At 42.0% G+C, this 22218-nt stretch overlaps 1 protein-coding gene across 5 annotated transcripts in view; it reads right to left on the reverse strand.

Annotated features, from left to right (window-relative positions):
* The window catches only part of LOC116869151 (SPATS2-like protein), a 160415-nt gene that overhangs the window by 38535 nt on the left and 99662 nt on the right, over window positions 1-22218 (reverse strand). For all 5 annotated transcript variants that reach the window (XM_032860135.1, XM_032860133.1, XM_032860137.1 and 2 more), the window contains 3 exons: window positions 17840-17948; window positions 14198-14247; window positions 11351-11600 (listed from right to left, as the gene is read on the reverse strand). In XM_032860135.1, coding sequence (XP_032716026.1) covers window positions 11351-11600; window positions 14198-14247; window positions 17840-17948 — 409 coding nt within the window. The remainder of the gene's footprint in view (window positions 1-11350; window positions 11601-14197; window positions 14248-17839; window positions 17949-22218) is intronic.

The following is a 22218-nucleotide window of genomic DNA, read 5'->3' on the forward strand; positions in this document are numbered from 1 at the left end:
CCACATTTCAATAAATACTATATACATTTTAATTTATATACATTTTAATTTAATCCTAAAATGGCTCCTAGAAGGGTATATGTTTTTGAATTTAACTATTACCTGAGCCTTCCCTTTATTAAAAATACTTATCAAATCCCAACATCGACGGTATATATCTTCCTGAGTACCATTCTGATTTCTAACTCAACAGATACATAAGGAGTGCCCAGTAAGTGCTAGCCCCAGCTTATTCATAGGAGATAAATGGGACAGTCTCGCTGCCCTTAACAACTAATATGTAAAATGTGAAAAAGTAACAGACCATAGCAGTAAATCTGAGTTCACCTTCCCCACTGAATTATGCTGGCACCTTTGTTGAAAATCAATTGACTATATATGTGTGGTCTATTTTTGGACTACATTCTAATCCACTGATGTAGTTGTCTATCCTCACCCCTAACACCACACTTTTTTACTGCAACTACATAATGAATCTTAATATCAGATAATACATGTCCTCCAACTTTGCTCTTCTTTTTCAGGATTGTTTTGGCTAACTTAGGTCCTTTGCTTTTCAATGTAAGTTGAAGAATCAGCTCATTTTTACAAAAACTATCAGTGTATTTCTACAGAAAATTTGATGGGATTTTGATTGGGCTCGAGTTGAATCTCTAATTCAATTTGGAAATATTCAGTATCTTAACAATATTGCATACTTTGATCTTCGAACATGATACATCACGCCATTTATTTAGCTTCTCTTTAATTGGCCTCAGCACTGTTTTATAGTTCATAGTGTCTTGGGCATTTTTAGTTAAATTTATTCCTGGGTATTTTAGATGTCTTAGGCTATTGTATATAATGTTTTTAAAAACTTCATTTGCCAATTGTTGGCTGCTAGAATGCAGATATACAACTGCCTTTTTATATATTTAGCTACCTTGCTAATTTCCTTTTTTTTTTGTCTTTGTAGGTTTTTAAAATTTTTCTATGTAGGCAATAATGGCGTCTGTAAATACAGTCTAGCGTCTTTCTTTCCAGTCTTTCCTTACCTTATTAAACTGGTTAGGAACCCTAGTACAATGCAGAATAATACAATCTTGATCTTAGGCAAACTGTATCCAATATTTATTATTAAATATGATATTAATGGTACAGCAAGTTTTTCATATGTTTATTAGGAAATTCTCTGTATTCCTAGTTTTCTGGGATTTTTTCTTATCTTGCCAAGTGATTTTATTTGGCCTCACTTATTGAGATGATCATATTTTATTAGCATAGCAAATTACATTAATCGGTTTTGACCTGTTAAGCCAAAGTTGCATTCTTGGGAAAAAGCACATTCGGTCATAGTGCATTATCTTTTTATAAAAAGATAAAATTGCTTATTCCAACCTGCTAATATTTTGTGGAATATTCTGCTTCTTCAATCATGAGTGATATTGTTCTGCTTCTAATAACTAATCTTTCTCTTCACTGTAGGTCATATTTGATTGCATCTTGTGTGGATTTATTTTACACAGCAAAACAGAAACTGTGGTGGTTGTTTTTTGTTAACAGTACCAAAAAAACCAAAATCTTCATCTTGGGAGAAATAAAGGACTAGGATTCAGAGATTTTCATAATATATGTATAGCCATGTATGTGTTCAGACTTGAAAGTTTCTGAAAACTCTTTTTTCTTGTTAGATTTTACTTTCCAGTGAAAGCTTCATGTATTTATAACCAGACCGAAGGAAGTATACACGGAATTCAAATCTAAGTTTAAGAAATGTGTTATATATAAGAACAGGTCTAAAAAAATTATTTTAACCCATTAAGTTCCTATTATACACAGTAAAACACCGACTCCTATACATAGTAAAACAGTCTGATGATTAATATGGTATTATGAAGTAGTTCTACTTAGAAAAAACTGGAAAGGAGGGGCACCTAGGTGGCTCAGTGGGTTGGGCCTCTGCCTTCAGCTAGGGTCATGATCCCAGTCCTGGGATTGAGCCCCAAATCGGGCTCTCTGCTCTGTGGGGAGCCTGCTTCCCCCTCTCTCTCTGCCTTCCTTTCTGCCTACTTGTGATCTCTCTCTCTGTCAGATAAATAAATAAAATGTTCAAAAAAATTAAAAAATTAAAAAAAACTGGAAAGGAAACAAAGTCTAATTTTGTTATAAAATTCTACCTAAAATTGCTAATGTCTGTGTTACTAAAAAGGTGTTACATTCACTTAAAAGTAATTAAGTCAATATATTAGCTTTTAACGATACCTAATAATAATAATAATAGTTCTTCAATCATAATTTTAGTGTTCTTAAGTACTCACAAAAAGAGAAATGCAAATGGAAATGAAACATCTTAAAGTATGCCATTGCCCTACTAATCAGTTTTACAAATAGAAACAATGTGATAAGCACAATCTTTCTGGACAGCAATATATTAAGAATTTCAGAAATATTCACACTCTTTGAACCTTAAAATACCATTTCTAAGAAAATGTGCCAAGGAAATCATAGTTATTTATAAAGATTTATACATGAGAAATGTTCACTAGAGCATTATTTACAAGAGCAAACAAATGGAAATAATCCACATGGACAATAGTTTGGGAATAATTAAAAATACATCAAATTCATAAAAACACAAGGTGGCCATTAAAATCATGTTTTTAAAGAAACGAGGTAATGTTTATAATGTCACCTTAAGTAAAAAGAATACAAAAGTTCACATGCTATCTAAAAGGATATTTGCTTTTAAAAATCCCATACATCTGTGCAGTTAAGAAATTCTGAAATTAAATTTAATAGTGGTTGTTTTGGGGAAGTAGGATTTTTGATCCTTTAAAACTTACTTCATTTTTCAAATTTCTTCATTCGTATAAATTTCTTTTAAAATAAGAAATACAAAGTTCATAATTGTTTTTAAAAAGCAGCACAGTGACTTAACAAAATTTAACCTACACTTCTTTACATATTCTATCACTAATACTTCAACAGAAAAAGGCTTGTTTGAGTGCCTCTAATGTCCAGTTACTGTTTTAGGCCCCAGAACTACAAGGGTGATCAAAGACAGATATGCTCTCAGTCTTTCCAGAATTTTCTGGGTGTTACGAAGACAAATAAATCAAATGGCCACACAAACAATGTGGAATTACAACTGTGATAAGTGTTATGAAAGAGAAGTGCATAGTGTTCTGAAGTCTGTCACTGGCGTAGCTGACTTCATGCTAGTGATTCCCCAGCCATCACCTCCGTCACTTGAAAGCCCATGAACTAACCGATCAGGTAAGGAGGCCAATCAGTGCAGTCCAGCAAAGAAGGCTTTTGAGGCAGGAGGAAGCATCGTAGTGCCAGTTACCAAGTTACTGTCTCTTGGTTCAAATCTCCCCTTCTTTGTCTCACTTTGTGCTGCTGGAGCTGGTGGCCCTGTTTTGCCTGCTGGCAGAATGTTAGCTTTAGCAGGGGTGGGGCCGTGAGGTGACCATGCGGGGCTAAAAGGGCAGGCGTACCCCTCTCTTCCATGTCTAATTCTTTGTTATGCTTGTTCATCACAGGAGCTCCCAGCTGCACCCCGGCCGCGTTCTCCAGTTGCTCCAGTCCCCTGTGACTCTGAGCAGTGCCAGTCTGCCTCTGGCAATGGTAACGGTCTACAGAACAGCTTGGTCCTGGTTTTGTTGTTGTTTGGTCACCACAAGGCTGCGTGTTCCTCTGAGGGCCACATACCTTTGACGGGATCAGAATCTCAGTCTTGGACTGGACGGCTCTTGATTGTCCAGCCTTCCTGGAGACAGTAAGGCGTGTCTGGATCGCTCAGAGTTCTCATTTATCCCTTTTAGTAATTAACCACCTCCTGGTGTTTCTAGTGCTTTAGTAATTCTCTGTATTACCTTCCTCCCATTCAAATAAACTGTGGCTTCTGTCTCCAGACTTGAACCTGATTGATTCATGCAGCCAGCATGAGGGACTGCGAAAGGACCAGGATGGCCGAGTAGAGACAGTAAGAAAGAGTAGGCCATACAACGAGCCTGGAGCGACACACAGGGGCCAGATCATGCTGAACCTGCACGCCATGGTGAGACTTTTGTTTTTTATCTTAAGAGTTCAGAGTTGTGGTTTTGAAAAGATTTCAGGATACGGACTGACTTAGGGGGGAACCATGTAAATGCTAGGAAACTAATCAGTGGACCCCTATAGCAACACAAGCAAGAGAGGATGATGGCTTTGGTGGGAAGGCGCAGGTAGAGACAGTGAGAAATGGATGAATTCTAGGAATATTTGGAAAAGAAAATCAACAGGACTTGTTGATGGATTGGATGTGGAAGGTGAGAGAGGAGAAGATGTAAGGACTGATGCCTATATTTCTGCCTTGCACATTAAATAGACAGTACACCAAGATCAGGAACACTATAAGAAAGCTGAGACTGGGACGGAGATCATGAGTTTGCTTTAAGCACATTGTTGAAGTGCTTTGAACAGTTAAGAGTGAAAATGTCAAGTTCAAGAGCCTGGAAGACAGAGAGTTGCCTGGACTGGGAAGACGAACTTGTGAGCCAGCTTACATAATTAAAACTCGGGCATGGTTGAAAAGATCTAAGAAGATGGTATGGTTTTATATGAGGAAGGACTTGGAACCAACCAAGCCTTGTCAAGCTCTACTGGTTAACAGCCAAGTAGAGAACAGTGACCCTCAAAGGAAACAGAGGAGCAATGAAGATGGAGGGGAAATCAGGAGTGTCATGTCCCAGGCACTGAAAAGAAGACACAGAGTAGTTAAGGACAAAGTGATCAACAGCACTGAATGTTGTAGAAGGAAAAAAAGACGAAGGATTGAAAATGCCTGCTAGACTCAATACAGGGAAGCCATATTGATTCACTTAGTGGGAGCAATGTCTTCGGCGTGATGGGGCTATAAGGCACAATGAGTAGGCTGATAACCGAGAGGTAGAGGTGAAGACATGGAGACAGTGAGTAAAGATAATTCTTTCAGATGTTGCAGAATGATGGTCTAGTGATGTCCCAAGAAAACTCTTCACAGGACAGTGATGGGTGCACCATTCTTCTGTCACTGCTCGACAGCAGAATGAGCAGTCAGAGGAACCAGTAACTTTGAAATGGAGACCTGAACACTGGTTTATTTCGAAGACACAGTCTCCGTCAGTCCTGCCTTCTCGTAACTTCTTCATCAAAGACAGATGGACTTTATTATTTCAAGTCCTATGGAACTTCATCAATTCAGTGGGCAAAAGGCTCGTAACTTTTCAGATTGGAAAGAAACCTTTTGGTTTTATTTACGTGAACTTTCAAGGTCTCATATGTCATTAATACCTTTACAGGTTTATTTATATTAAAAGATAATAGATAATAGGGGTGCTGGGGTGGCTCACTGGGTTCAATGTCTGCCTTCATCTCAGGTCATGATCCTGGGGTCCTGGGATCAAGCCCCGCATCAGGCTCCCTGCTTGGTGGGGTGTTTCCTTCTCCTTCTTGCTCTGTCCCTCCTTTCTTTCATGCTCTCTCTTTTTCTCAAAAAGATAAATAAAATCTTAAAGAAAAAGATAATAGATAATAAAGTCAATGCGCTAAGCTGTCAATGGCACAGGTGGACGGGTTTCCTTCATTTGTTTCACTGACTTATTTCACTGCAAAACAGGCTCAATTCTCATTGCATTGGGATAGAGCCATTTAAATCTTTGTTCGAAAATTTTTTAAAAAATTGGCTTTTCAGGAGACCTTTTGTTCTTTGCAAGGAGTGCATTCCATTCAATTAGGTCTGTTTGTAACGGAAATCCCCTAACCAAGTACGGAGGGGAAGTTAGGAAGGTATCAGCTCTTGAGTGAGGAGTCGTTTTGTGTTTCTGCTGCAGGCTTGCAGCAAAAGGCGTTTTCAAATGAGAAGGGAATGGAGACAGCTCTGGATTTCACTCTACCCAGGTGACAGAAAAATACCCGAGGGGTTTTGCATTTCCTGTGCCCCGGTGTCACTACATCCTGTGTGTGTCTGTGTCTTTCTGCTGCTTCGTTACCCAGAGAAAGGAAGCAGAGGTCCCGGTCCCGGAAGACGCGGTCGCAGGCCTCCCCTGGCTACCAGAACAGCTGGGACAAGGTGCTGCTGGGAGCCTAGGGGGGGCACTGAACAGCTCCCAACTAGACCAGGAGCTAACCCTACGTATTCAGATGCTAAGATAATAATTAAGGAGGGGTGACAGTCACAGATAAACCTGCTTTAAAGTGTAAACTTTCAAAAATGCATATTCTTAGAACAGGACCCAAGGTCAGCTGCATAGATTAACAAAGTGTGGCATCTTTAATTTAAAAAAAGGGTAAAAACCTATGGTTATAAGTCTGTGAGGGTTTCAGCTCAAGTCCTTAATTAAGGTTTAAATAAAACATGGACTGCTCAGGCCACGGCAGGCTGGCGTGAGAGAACGCGCTTCGGGGCGTCTGGGCCTCGGCCCCTGTGTCTCCTCTTCAATCACTCGCCTGACATTATGGCTTTCTCTCACGTCACCGCGCACGCCCTCGACCCCTGGCCTGGTCTCTCTCCTGCTCACTGTCCCCACAGCATTTATGACAATCCAGAATTCTCTCAGTAACTTGGCTGTGTTCTGATTTATCAGGTATCTCTTCTCCCCCCTTCAAACATGTACACAAACCCCACGAGGGCAGAGACCGTGTTGTCCTGTTCACGTCCTCTAGAAGAATTCCTGGCCCACGGCAGGGCGCTTAAAAAGGCTCACGAGGCAGATAAACGATTTGTGGGTTTACTCTGTGCCAGATGTTGTGCGAATCACCACCGCTGCCCGCAAGCTCTTGTGAAGGGAAGTTCTATTTTCTATTTTGCAGGTGAGGTCACTGAGACGCAGACTGGTTAACCTGTGCGGGGTCACACGCGTAGTAAGCGACCAGTCCAAGACCTGAATCCAAACACCCCCAGGGCTAAAGCCTGGTTCTTCGCTACAATCTGACACTGCTTCCGTTTGAGAGCGGGCTCTGCTGAAATCCTGGAGTATATACACTTGGCTTTACTGTTAACGTTCTAGGCAAGCTGCTTTCATCTTGTTGATCTTTCCTAATCCTCTGGTCCAATATAGGGCTTAGAGAAGCCTGGGAGATAATCTTGAGGCTAGGACCAACAGCAGCATAAAAAAAACAAAAAACAAAAAAAACCTGGTTGAAAATCCTATGGGAAACCTCACAGCATAAAAATACTGTGAAATAGTCTGGTGAGATGTGCATGTGTGTGTGTGTGTTTAACAAGAAGCACAGATGAGAGACAAGCAGCCAACTTTTGAAAATAACAGGACCCTTTCTGTCACATTTGCTACAGTTCACTCAGAATGAGAAAGCAGTTCTGCGCCAGGCCCATGGCAAAACAGAGAATCCACATTGTCCGGGCAAAAACGACGGGGCTGCTCCTGGTCTCGGATACAAACCTCCCGTGAAGGTCCGTGAACACAGTGTGGAGCCTTCTGTTGGAGACAGGTAACAAGTCACAGGGGAGCTGGGTCCCCGGGACGCTTCGCAAGATGAGGGGACATAAAGGAAGCTGGCCAGCCAGCAAGACAGGCTGTCGCCAAGGAAAGCCCCGCCCCGAACTTTCTGTCACTGGAGCCAGTCGGTGGCCCGTAATCTTGCTTCTTTCCTATTCAGTGGGAATTGCGTCCAGTGGGAGGAGGATGACAGAGAAATCCCAAATCCTGTTCAGGCCTACACGGTGATAAGCACCTAAATATTTCAGCAACCGGGAGCCTTGGGGAAAGTAGAGCAGGAAGAATACTTAGGAAATTCGAGCCCCTAAAGTCGTAATGTGCTTTAGACATTTAGATGGGCCTCAGGATTAAAAATGATCCTTGGCATTACTTTTGGTAAAAATAAATCTTAATCTACTCCTTGTCTGACTTTGTACTTGCACGCAGAATGATCTCGATTGGATTATGTAAAAGATCTAATTTGAGCTGTTATTAAAAATTCTGAAATACAGAAAAAAAGAACTACTCCACGGCTTAAAGAAGTAATTTTGTACTAAGTTTAAATCAAGCTCCCAAACTTCCAAGCCACAGGCTGACAGGCAGCGTTGTCCCACACGACGGGGCTATATTTACAGCCCAAAACGATGATGCTTTCGGCGGCGGGTTTTCATGTAGAAAGTCACACCAACACCCCTGGACCACCTGGATACATCTTCGAGCTCACTTCTCCCCTCCCAGAAAATGATTCTGTTTAAAATTTTTTAAAAAGAGAGGGATCTTGAGTGTCAAGGTGTTATAAAAAGATAAAACATGCGTTGTACGTGTTCACAGCCCGCAGCTCAGCTAGGCAGTCGGGGCAAGCTTCCCTGAGCCAGTTTCATTACTGGAGAGATTGATAAACGCTCGGCTGCCAAGCAGCCTGGAGATTTCTCTTCCGCTCATACTTCGAACCCACTCAAGTACAGAATATCATTATATGGCTTTGTTATGATCCCTTTTTCCTAATTTTTCAATTATACATCTTTTCGGAGTCGGGGAGCCCGTAGCTTCAGCGGCAGCTCTCCAATGCATGCATTAAATCACACAGACCTGAGTCAGGCTTTTGCAAAGCAGTAGGAGTTACCCCAGGGGGTGTGGGTTCTCTTCTTGTCTTCTCAACCGAGGGCGGGGGGGCGTCAGTAGGGGGCTTCGGCTTCCTCTAGTTCAGTGAGGGGACGGTGTTAAAGGGTCACTGCCCACCTTCCCAGTTCCAAGGCTCTGCTCATAATGGGTTGCAGAATGTCCAAGACCTAACACTCGTCTGTGAAATACCTGGCTTGAGGCCTTGGGATGGGCATTTCAAAGCCATTTCCCAGTCTCGGCACCACCCTCCTGGTGAACTTCCACTGTCTTTGGGAAGGAAAACGTAACCAGTTACAAACTCACTTTTAAATGTATGATCATAGCACATGAGCCATGGATGAGTTAATGGTCAACCAGGACTCCCTTCCTTTTGCAAAAATATCTAATGACCTTCCAAGATCATCATTTATTCTTTAACAGGAGAACTGATGTGAGGCATGGATCTGTACTGAACCAGCAACATTAACTGGTAATACTGACGTACTTTAACACCTTTGTGCCGAACGTAACAAAACCAAAAGGATCCTGGGATGGCTTTTTTGTGCAATAAAGGAGGCTTCACAGAAAGTTTCATGTCAGAGCCGACAAAAGCTGCCTCATACAGAGAACTCCTCTAGTGCATACTTAACTTTCAAGGCAGCTAGCCACTGTGACATGAAGTGCTTCAATATTGAATTTGTCCTAATGTCATATACTTGACAGAGCTACCGAAATTGTTTTAGGAAAGAAGGTATAAATTTTAAGTAAATGAACGAATATACGTGCTAGGCTTTTAGTCTATGACCGATATCAAAACGGCAACTTGAGTAATTAGATTTTGAAAGTAATTCATGGGAAAGCAGTAACAAGCCAGGTTGGGAATCTGCCACCCAATTATTTCATTTCTTTCTCCTGCCCTTACTATAAATCAAAACATTCTCAAAATCATAGGCCTGGTAAAAACTGAATTTAAGAATTCCTGGAAAATTTAGATTCCAGATGGAAATGAGCTGTTGTTGTTTGTTTGGTTTTAAGGAAGTGCTGTCCCAGGAGGCTCTCCTGATTTACTGCTCGCTGTCTATTGAGGTAGGCGATGTGTTTGTGGAAGAAAATCAGTGCCGGACTCAGTTCTTCTTGGCAGGGCCCCTCCTGATCATTTTTGGCTGATCAGAGAGGACAGTACTGCCCCACAGACCACAGAGGGTGTGGATCCCTGTCCTTTCTACTTCATTTTAACCCTCCAAAGCCCTCTACCACCTCAAGGCTACGGGTCCTTCAATAACCGTGACGCCCACGAAGCTTTCCCTGATCGCTCACAGATGCAGCTAGCCCCTCTCCTTCCCGAACTGTAAACTCGGCCCTCTCTTTGGGAATAACAGAAAGCGACTCCCTCAGGGCCTCAAGCGTACTGTATCCTTCTGGGAATTCCAGGGCAGAACAGCACAGGGCTGAGCCCATAAGAGTAGTTTGGAGAGTCGCTGAGTCTATCAGCGCAAGATTCTGTAACTAGAAGAAGGACTGCAGGGATTACCCGGTGGTGGGGTCCTGGCTAGGGGACCTACCAGGCGTTTGGAATTAGGAGGCATTTTTAAAAAATGTGTGGGTGGGGGAGGGCCTACACCTATAGTTCGGTGACTTACTGTCACAGGAATCCTGCACAACAAAGCATCGCCTTGTGTCCCGATGTGTTTCTCAGGTCCTCTTGGATGCTTTATATATACACACAAAGTAGTTTTTGTACAATCCTCCTATGGATTTCCAGGATTTAATACGGGGTAAATTAAGAAAAAACTGTACTTTACGGTGTGTGGAACTGACCAAAAGCTTTGCACCATTTGGAAAGTCCCACAGCCAATGACACGTGTGGTCATGGAATCTGACTTGACCACCAGCGTCCCCGCGTCAGCCTGCCTTTGTAGTAGCTGCTTTCAGAGTGATTCTAGGTCTGTATACAAACATGTTTATTTTGCTCTTGCTTCATGTGTCAAATATCAAAAAAACAGTGTCCACAATGTCCCGTTGACCATTGTTTTATTTTAAGTGCTAAGTGATTCATTTTAAGTGGGCATGAATATCTGACCATTTTATAAAAGTCTTCTAGTTTAGCTGTTCCCAATTTCTTATATTTTTTGCTTTACTGAAGTTCCATTTCTAGATAGACAACATTATCTCTGATTTTTATTTTAGGATTTGTTATAAAAGTGGAGCATTCTGTTAGTGCTGAGACCACTGATCTAGTACATTCTGGTACAGTGTCCTTATTTTACAGAAAGGAAATGGGACACGAGATGAAATGATGCACCCGAGGTCATACATTTGATTAAAAAGTAGCCTTTTGTAGATTAATTGAGATATAGCTCTAGCACAAATAATTAACATTCCAGATTCTAACACCCTGGAAGATTACGTTCTCTCGCGTAATACGAAATACCAGCAGTTAAAATAATTTGATCTAACCTTTAATAACATTTGCTGTTATCATCAATTATTCCTCCCTTATCCCAGCAAAGGTGTCTTGAAAGAAAATTCTTTTAACTGAGATTCCTGTTTTCCTGATGATCCTAATATAGACTAGAACTATGTTCTTTGGCCAAAATTATCCTTTGATTTAGTGCAGGGCTACACTGAGCTTTCTCCTTCTGCCCCTAACATCCCCTCACCCTGTTCCCGCAGAAGACGTTTGAGTCCTTGTTGGAAGGAAGCCCCTTCTCTTCCAACAGTATCATAGCTGCCACCACTGCCTCTGTGGGTTCCCTCTGCCTCCTTCTCTTCTGTGTCTTCCTAAGCAACTTTGTATAAGAATTACTGACCTGTGACCCCGCGGAGTGCCTTTGAAGGTTCCTCGAGTATCGAGATCTTTTTCTCACGAGGGACAAGGACCGGCTTTTCGCTGGCGGAATCTGTGGACGAGTTGTCTTTCTCACAGCCATTCACGTGGCCGTTTTGTATCTGGGGCGGCAGTGGCTGTGGGGGCCCGGCCTCGGGCCTCTCTGCCTTGTCCTTAGTAGCATCTTTATTGCCTTGATGCTGCTTGGACTTGCTTCTTTTTCTTTTGTTGTTCTAGAATGAGAAACAAATGAGAAGTTAATATTATTCCGCTCAGGCCCTTGAGTTAGAAGGTGAACCTGAGAGATCAAAATAAAAAGTGTTAACTTATTTGCTCTCTGGCCCTTCTAATCGAATGCGGGGAAACACCTACGTCTTTACTGACCACCCACGTGGATATAAGTCTCTTTTTTTCTCACAGTAAGTTGTGTAAACTTTTAACTCATGGACCCAGTAAACAAAAGAAATGCCCTTAGAAGGGAAAAACAGCAGGGAATGGCTTAAAAGCCGAAATATTATTTGAGCAAACCGAAGCCTGATGTATGTGAAGGGGAATATAGTAAAACCTTCTGAGAACTGCTTTGAAATAGCCTGAATTCAGACAGCGCGCCATTGGAGAAGCGCTCACGTTTCTTACAGAGATGATGGTGGCAGGTGGGAGGCAAGGAGGACTCTAGGGTGCTGGTCGTCTGAGGGAGGACAGGAGCTTGAGGGGGACAATCAGTACAAAAAAGGCCACAAGGCCGTGCAAAATGAAGAAGTGGAAGGCACATCCCAAAGTCCAAGTTGGGTCTCTGAGCTAAGCCCGGATCAGCCAGGGGATTCCTGGAAGTGCTGCCCCTGGGCACGGAGCGCAAGGCGGGCACGGTCCCATGGTCATCCCCAGAAGTATTTCAACGGGGGCACACAACTGCGATTAAGTCAGGCCAAACTGCTCTGCGTCCACCCTGGGTTTGGACTGCACAGCTGGAATCCTGGACCTCTCAGGGCTAGTCAAACAGCATGACCAGGCCTCACTTTACACCCAATCCTGCATTTTAGCCCATCAAAATCGTTTTGGACCCTGATGATCATGATACAGCAGGTTTTACTGTCCCTCTCCTAAAATGCCCTAATGGTCAATACATAATAACATAGAGGAAATTAAGAAGATGTTCCCAATTCTGTGGAACGCTTTCCTTGACTTCGGTTCTGTACCCACAGGGGGCTCTGTGTAGTTAACATTCAGGCCTGACCCCTCAGCCCAGACTCTGTCCCCGCCCCACTGCAGCAGGGAGCTCCCCGCTGGACACCAGCCTGGCTTTGTTCTCCAGCACATATGAAAAGGAAAAAATAAAAGAGAACATTTTTCTCTTAATTCTCCTCCCCACTCCTCTTCTTTCCCTTTGAAACCACAATCACAGCCCCGAGGGAGGGCTCCTCCAGCCCAGAGAAGCCATTCCCAGGATGAAGGGGAGGGCTGGCCGCCCAAATTCCCACCCAGGCTCCGTGTCTGCTGGGCCAGGGAGACCATTTTCTCAATGAACCTCTAAGATGCGGACTCAGCAGTGAGCTGGGCCTGCAGCTGCTGTCTGCTCCCTGATTCACGTCAGAGAAACTTGATACCTCAACCACACATCCGACATTTTTCCACGGACGTGTAAATATTGCCTTTCTATCACTTGCGAATCGTCACCTGGCACAAACTTCAGGGAAGCCATGAATCGAGCTAAGCAGAGATTGTCAAAGGGGCTGACTCGCAAAGGTAAAAAAAAAAAAAAAAAAGAAAGAAAGAAAGAGGGAAAGAAAGAAAATCTAGTAATTCTTCCTATTCCCATGAATCTAGGGGGTGAAAGAAAGAGGAAGGGTAATTTCAGTCATCTCAAGATTTTATGAAAGTAATGCTGCTTTCTGTTTGCTTACAGGCTTACAACCTGTTTTGCAGGCCTGCGATCTTCCCTCGGTGGGGAAGGGTGGGCTGGCCTGTTATATTGTGGGATACCCAAAACACAAGGCCTGACTGCGAAATAAGGGGCATGGGGGGAGCAGTTAATTTGAAAGGAGAATCGGACTTTTTGTGAAAGGCATCCAGCAGGTCGCAGGCCCCAGACAAGGGCGGCACACCTTATGGGAGCTGGTGTGCTTCTACAGATGCTCACAGATCAGGCAGGCCTGTGCTGGACCCCGAGGGCCACGGGGCTCCCGGGCACACCTCACGTGTGCCTAGAAGCCCCACTCCTTGTGACTAGCCAGGGAAGCAAAATGACCCGAATTGGGCAGAGTAAAACCTCCTTATCTGCGCTCTCAAAGAAAGGATTTTTCAAGAAGGGAAAACAGTTCCCTAACTTACTATGACTTCAAGGTATTTTCTTTCTTCTTCTTTTGTTAAAGATCAAGTTTAGAACTCGGCAAAAAAGAAAAAAAAATGTATCTCAGGGCAGCCTTGGACGGATTCTTACAGTTGGAAGAACATGAGAAAATCTATTTAGAGCTTTTCAAGTATCTTTAAAACACTCCCTAATTTTTTCCTTTGTGCTATGGAATATGTTCAGGCAAGTTAACGTCTTGAATCCTTTGAATTCCCCGGCTGGGCTCCCCTTAATACTTGAAAAAAGAAGAAGTCGGGGACTTCTACGGCACACCTGGTGGTTCAAAACACTCGAACAGGAAACAAGGGCATTAGTAGTGAGGCTGGCTGGTAATTGAAGAGAGCCTGGAAATTGCAAACCTTCTGTTTATACATTATCAACCTATTTGGAAGAGGCATGAAATTGGTAACCTTGTTTAAATGGTAACAACCATGAAGGTTTTGACTAGAGATGTTCTTAATTTACAATCGATATTCATCTTACCTTCTTTTTCCCCGTCATGTTCCATTCTTTTAGAACTTGGACTGCACTGCCTAGACAAAGACAAAGAACCTTGAACACGGATTCACATAATAAAACACCGCACAAAGTTCACCTCTGTCTTTCCATCCTGGCAGTGATTTTTTTTTTTTTTTTTGCTTTTCAATTTGTTTTGATCCATCCTACCTTAATAAAAATGCCAGTTTCATTTTTTATTTCCAGATTTTCATTTAATTCACTGCATGATCTTGGTTTTATCAAAGTATTAAAACCCCACTACATGAAGCTTACCTTTTTATCATTATGTTGTCTTACAGAAAATGAAATATATATCGAGAATGTTCTGTCAGCTGTGCTGCCATAGGTGGAATTAAAATTGTTCTGTTTGATATATGAATCAAAATACCTGTAATCTTCCAGACCAAACACGGGATTTTGAATATTATTAACCAAGTGAACCGAAGCTTATTGTGTGGCCATTCCTGCCCTTTCCCTGCCTTTCACCCACTACAGTCCCAGCTTACAGCTCGGTAAGGAGGACAGATTATCTGATGTTGGTTTCGCTCTCGTCACCTCGCAAAGGGATGGGCTGGGCTCTTCAGAAGGAAGGCTTCCACTTGGAAACAAAAAAGTAGTTCGTCGAATGACAAGCTGATCCCAGGTTTTCGCTTTCATATGTGAAACTAAGGTTCACATACGTATGTGGCCATGCACAGGCTCAGAGAGGAAAAGCCTAATCTGATTAAGTTGTAAAATATTTTAAAAGACTGATCAGCTGTGGCCGCTGTCTCCACATGGCCTAACAAATTCTCCGCTCATTCCAACTAGGCGGGGCGTCATTTCAACACTAAGTTATTGGTAATGGGTACATGGGTTGTTTTCATATAAATAGGTACTTTTTTCCTTTTAAGATTTTATTTATTTATATGACAGACAGAGAGCACAAGGAAGCAGAGAGGCAGGCGGGCGGGGGGGGGGGAGCAGGCTCCCTGCTGAGCAGAGAGCCCGATGCGGGGCTCGATCCCAGGACCCTGAGATCATGACCTGAGCCGAAGGCAGAGGCTTAACCCACTGAGCCACCCAGGCGCCCCTAAATAGGTGCTTCTAAAAGAGTAGCTCTTAAATGCATTCTTTTAACAATTTTAAGCCTTCTCGTACAATCTCATTATACTAATAGTTCTCTACGATGAGTGTGTTGGCTAAACAAAGATGAACTTCAGGCTGGTCTTTATAACAAATTTCAAATTAGTAGAGTCCCTATTATTGAGTCCACTGTCACTGTTAGATAAGCAGAAGGCCATATTGCTTTGATTAATGTTTAAACAGGCTAATTATTCCTATCTATTCAAAGTTTCCAATTCAATGCCCCTCTTAGGCTTTCTGAGTTACATGTACTTGAAATAATATGACGGCACTTAAAAGTAAGTTATAATTCAGACTTTTTATTAACTGAGCTGGTCTCTCTCTCATTTGCCCAGACAATTAATGTTTCACCATATTTTCCTTTTGGAAAAGGAAAGTCACTTTCATTAGGCTTCTTGGTTAGTCAATCCAGGCTAATAATCATTAGGGTAGTTCTTACTTAAAGTTACACTTCAGTTTTCCAAATAAAATTAAATTTTAAGAAGTGTCAAGTACTGTTCTTTTTAATTAGAGAAAGGAGGTGAGTTGTTTACTGCTTGAAGTGCAATATTCGATTATTCCCCGAATTTTCCTATTTTGACATAAATTCTATTTGCAATTTGGACAATGAGCTTTTAGACAGTAATTCTGAAGGAAAAATACTCATGTTCACAGCAAATTTTGAAACCGTTATTACTAAATTTTAATTATACTGAAACTGCTCAGAGCTTTTGAAGCCACTTGGAAATAGTGCTTTTAATATGCCTCATTAGTGATTCCTAACAAATATTTTTGAATCTCAGTGGTTTTTAAACAAGTTTTCCAACTGGTCCCCAACCAAAGTGATACGAGGTTTCTCAGCAATCAATGAGTTACTCTAACGAGATCTCAACACTGACAAGGTGACAATTTCAAGGACAAGCAAGGTGTGTTACTCAGATACAAATGGATCTGGGGACTTTCTTTCAGTTCCTGGGCATCTGTGCGTTTCATCAGATGAAATAAAAACTTTGTAATAAAAACTTTCATGATGGAGAATGTGGGGGCTTCAATCCAAGTGAGGGTGGGGAGGAAAGGGGATAATAACCTTTTTCCTTTCCTAAAGCTTTTTTCCATGCAAGTGATGTCGGCAATTGAATCTTGAGAGTTTATTTGAGCCAGGATGTGCAGATTTCCAAAATTTTTTTTCTTGAGACAAACTGCGCCAAATGCTGCAAATTAAGTGAATATCAGATTCTCTACTATTTGTTCCTTACAACTCAAAATTCTGTATCTGCTCGTTCATGAGGCAGAAAGAAAACAGAAAATTTACTCACTATGGGTCTGCCTGCAGGTCTACTTTGAATGACCATCATTTTTAAATTCAACTGGGACCCTAAACCTTGATTGTGTATATCAGAATGTGAGAGTGTATCAGGATCTTGCCTGAAATGACTTGTAGAACCTTGGGAAAATTATTCTATTCCTAGGAAAATAAGTAAATCAAGCCATCCTTAACAAATAAAGTATAAACAATACCTGAGAAATATAAGCAGGATATATCTGACCACACTTATCAGATATGTTTAGCTGGTCCATATTTATGACAGAGAAACTAACACCAGAATGGAAGACATATGGTAACTAAGGACAAGTAGGAGATCTTCGTTCATAAATGGAATGTGCTCAAAGAGGAGAGGGAAATTTCCCCATAATTTGCAGAAAATATAAGGGAGGAGGTCACAAGTTTATAAGATAAACATATTCTGAGACTTTAGATTCAACAACGTCACTTTTAGACAGCACAAACGTTCTATAGGTAGATAAGATGAATAGATATTCCAATTAATTGGGCAATCTCAAAATAAAAAACGAAGGATATTACAGAATAAACCAGTCCTCTCAGACTGTGTAAGCATCAAGTGCAAGGACGGCAGTCAATTAGGCTGTGTAGAACTGTGCTGGCTGAAGTGCTGAGGAGGCCTTCCGGGTCCGGAAGTGCATTACCCTCCATGAACAAGGACACCATCAAGTAAAGGACATGTTTATAACAAACTGGAAAGACTGGTGGACGATGGGATTAGTATCATTATAACAGGTAGCTTTTGGAAACTAGCTACAATCTTCTTCTTCTTCTTTTTTTTTAATGAAGGAAAAAGAAATCCCAAATCCTGCTCTTACTGAGTATGTAGATGTGTTTTTAGACCTTAGCATATTTTGGGGGTGCCTGGGTGGCTCAGTGGGTTAAGCCTCTGCCTTTGGCTCAAGTCATGATCTCAGGGTCCTGGGATCGAGCCCCACATCGGGCTCTCTGCTCAGTGGGGAGCCTGCTTCCCACTCTCTCTCTCTCTGCCTCTCTGCCTCCTTGTGATCTCTGTCTGTCAAATAAATAAATAAATAAAATCTTTTTTTTTTTTAAAAAAAAGCTCAGCATATTTTTGTGAGAATTAAAATATTAGGAACTAATTGACATGCAATGCATTTGGGGAAAAAAATTCAATGCATTGAGAAGACACAGAAGAGTTAGGGGTCACGCAGACTTACCATCCACAAAGGCTTGCACTGCTTTATCTACGTTAAAGTCAAACTGTTGTAGCACCAGGACGATTTCATTATTGCTTTTGTTGGGAACAACTGATCGAACTGCATAGATCTATAAAGAGAAAGAAAAGAAAAAGAAAGATAAATACTTTAAATATTGTTCATCCATTAATCTCTCATTGGGATAGAACTGTAACTGTTAGAAAGGCCTTGAAAAGCCAACTGGTCTCTCTTCGTGCCATTAGGCGGACTTGGGCATTTCAGACCAGTGGAGATTCATCCTAGTAATCACCTCGATACCCTTTTTATTTATGTACACATTTTCACAAAGAGCTCCTTGTGGAGACCGAGGTACTGAGTGTGAAAAGCCAGCTCTGGTCTTGCAATCCGCCTTGCCCCCAGCCCACCCACCCCAGCCCACCCCCAAGACTACAGATGCGTACAAGATGTGTTTTCAGTGAAGACACAGATTGTTTTCTGTCTCCGGCCCTCCTCTCCACTGGCTCGGGGGCTATCTTTGGAAAACTGACAGAAGCAGCCTCATGCCTCAGCTTCTCTCATCTGCACAGTGGAAGCAGTCATCTCAAGGCTCACACAAGTGTGTTGTAAAACTCCATTAATGTTTACAGAGATATAAAAACGTGGGGCATTGTACTTTTGAAATGGCAAGCTTAGCACATTTCTGAAAATCAAACATTCAAAACATTTAAAAGTAAATACCTATATGAGGGCTAAGAATTTCCACAGGTTAAGTTGATAATAAAAATTTAATGGCCATATGTATTTCTTAATCAAATTTAGCACATGTTCTTTACTAACAGAATTAGTTGACCTCTATCCCATAGAACTTGGAATTATTACAGGATGCACTACTTATTTGAGCAAAACTTAGCTCACTCAGCTTTCTTTTTTTTTTTTTAAGGTTTTATTTATTTATTCGACACACAGAGAGAGACATCGAGAGAGGGAACACAAGCAGGAGGAGTGGGAGAGGGAGAAGCAGGCTTCCCGCTGAGCAGGGAGCCTTACTGGGGGCTGGATCCCAGGATCCCAGGATCATGACCTGAGCCAAAGGCAGACGCTTAACGACTGAGCCACCCAGGCACCCCCTCACCCAGTTTTCTATCGTGAGGATTTCCTTAGCTGCTAGTGATAGAGTCTAGAGTCTGCGTGGTTATCCATAACAATGATCACGAAAGGGCTGCAGGATCCTGACATGTTTTCATCAGTGGTTCAAGTGTGGCTAATGGAGATTTGGAATTACATACAGTTTATTGTAATCAAATCCAGGAGTGATGGATTATATGGGTATGATAAGTGCAGTGTGACTCTAGTGACCAGAACGTTTAGTTAAGCAGTATAGCCTATTTTCTAATTACGTCAGAAAACAGGCTGCCTATTTCACACAGATCTGTACACAGAAGTATTTGGATTATTATGAGCAAACAGCACAAGCTATGAATACCTAACTTAGAGAGGTCTGACACTACTGATCAGAAAACTGGTTTTGAAACTTGACATTCATAAATGCTGAACATGTGGGTTTTACAGAGGACTCTAATATTTGTATGTATGTGACTCGAGATTCCTTTTTTTTTTTTCTGTTCTCACCTTTTATGGTTCTTAGCTTTTTAGCTTACACATTAAAAAAGTTTACTTCTTCAGATATAAGTTCTTTCTCACTTTTTCTCCTTTCCCTCTCTAAAGATCCATTCAGTGAATATTTTTTTGAACGCCTATTGTATGACAAGGCACAAGCTTCCTGGAACTTAGAGACTAAAGAGGGATGTACACATTGATCAAATGATCACAAAATAAATACATACTTCTACATTGTGATTAATGCCATACGGTCATACGACAGGGTGACTTGACATTACATATGCATGCTAACATTTGAAAGACAAGTGAGAAGAGATGGATAGGAGGTAAGGGGAAACGCATTTTAGGTAGAGGGAACAGCATGACTGAGGACAGAGGCCCAGATGAGGAAGGAGTAGCTGAGGGAAGGGAGGTGTGCGGCTGTGGTTGAGGCTTTCATAACAGAGGATGAAGGGCAGTTGTGGGCAGGGACTAAATCATGCAGGGCCTACAAGGCCATGCAAAGGATTTAGGTCTTATGGGCATCCCTCAACCTTTCTTTCTTTCTTTCTTTTTTTAAAATTTTATTTATTTATTTGAGATAGAAAGAGTGAGAGAGAACACGAGAGAGGAGAGGGTCAGAGAGGCAGACTCCCTGCTGAGCTGGGAGCCGGATGTGACACTCGATCCCAGGACCCTGGGATCATGACCTGAGCCCAATGCAGTTGCTTAACCAACTGAGCCACCCAGGCACCCAACCATCCCTTTCTTATTCATTGGGTTAGAAAAATAGTTTTCTCACTCTATTTCTCTCTAATTGTGTAAGTTAAGGTATTCAGTGCATTGATTTGCTAATTTATATCCTGAGAGATGATTAGCAACACAGCATTAGCTAACACCTCTATTCTGTCACATAATCACCATTTCTTTTTTGTAGTGAGGACATTTAAGATCTACTCTCCACAACTTTCAAGTATATCATAGAACATTATTAGCTATAATCACTACATTGTACTTTAGGTCCCCACAACTTGGTATCCTTATAACTGGAAGTTTGTGCTCTTTGACCCGTATCTCCCCATTTCTCTGTCTTTTTAATGAGAACCTGAGAGAAAAACAAGAACAAAAACACCTTCATCCAGCCAAGGAAAGGCACTAACAGTGTGTGTCCAACAACAGATACAATTGACCTAGTAGTTCCTAGTCCATTGGAGTTATATGTATGAACACTACATTTACCCTTCTCATGTAGTTCTTTTATTTATTTTTTATTTTTTAAAAAGATGTATTTATTTGGCAGAGGGACAGAGAGTCTTAAGCAGACACTGTGCAGAGTGCGGGGCCTGACATGGGTAGGGCTGGATCTCAGGACCCTGAGAACATGACTTGAGCTGAAATCAAGAGTCAGACGCTTAACTGACTGAGCCACCCAGGCGCCCCCAGAATTCTTTTAAATAAAATTCTAGCATTTCAAGCATTTCAAGGTTGGTTAGCATTATCTAAAATTTCTTAATAATTATCATTATTATTACTATATCACCATACCCTTCTATATAATGCAATGATCAGTTATTAATTCCATTAATTGCATTATAATTACATTAAATAAAAGTTTTCAATCTACCTGCACAATTGTGTGATCAGTAAAGACACAGAATTATGGAATAAACATAAAGTGACTGTTGTCCTTGCCTCCAGTCTCTCCTCTGCAAAACATATTTTATTATGTTAAGGTAAAACACAATACACAAACCATAGCTTATGGAGACACTTCTTTTTTAGGCATTTATACAAGTCTTGCCTATTCCTCTTTAAAAGGAAAAAAAAACCCAATAATCACAGTCAGATATAGAAAACATCTATCCTTGTCATTTTATATATTCTAGCTCTAAACATATCCTAAGAAAATTGCCAATAACTGAGTTCTGATATCAAATCTAACTATGAATATTGCCTACAGTCCTCAGAGGAAGATTCCCTAAGACAGGAATGTCCCGCTTTAAAGAAATGAGAAAAAAAGAAAAGAAAAAATGATTTCTGCCTATCCTTAGATATTCCACAGCAATGTTGAATTCTGGTGAATTTCTGCGCCAAGCTCTGTGTTTGCTTTCATCACAGGGCTTGGGTAATGGGGAGACAGTAGTATTGTCTTTCCACCTTCCTATTTATAAATCCACGACCTCTATTTTCCAATGAAGACGTTTTTGGGAAAGATGGAGAAATCCTGTGTGCTCCTATGTGCCCATAAAAATACAAGAACCTCGGGGTGTCACTGTTCATAATGCAGGAGGCGTGAGAAGGGGTCCGAGCATTTCCATCTAGACCTCATCGTGAAGTAGCTCCAGAAGAAGGAGTGCGTTACGGAGAGGCTGCACGAGAGGCTGCCTCTGCGTTTGGAAATGAAGCTCCCGGAGGAGCGGATCAGTGAATGCGTGACTCCCGGTGGTTCGAATCCCAGGGAGCTCACGCAACTCGCGCCCGCAGTGCCTGTTTTGCAGAGCCGGTTTCTGGCGCGGCTGCACGCACGCGGCCTCTACTTCTCTGCCACAGCCCAAGCCGGTGTGGCTGCCGCTGCCGCTGCACCCAAGGCCCTGCTGGAGCCGCGCCCGCCGCGTCCCTGCCGGGCTGTCCCGCCCGCGACGCCGCGGTCCCGGAGGGGCGGGGCAGGCGGCGCGGGCTGCGGGGGGACCGTCGGGACCGCGCGGGCGGCAGCGGCCCATTCAGTAACCGCTTGCGCTCTCTCGAATCCCTGCTCCCTTGCTGGGCTTCTAATTTAAGTCTGCTTTGGCAAATTCAGTTTG

The sequence above is a fragment of the Lontra canadensis genome, unplaced genomic scaffold, assembly GCF_010015895.1.
Source record: "Lontra canadensis isolate GAN:19392208 unplaced genomic scaffold, GSC_riverotter_1.0 scaffold18, whole genome shotgun sequence".
Lineage (NCBI taxonomy): Eukaryota > Metazoa > Chordata > Mammalia > Carnivora > Mustelidae > Lontra > Lontra canadensis.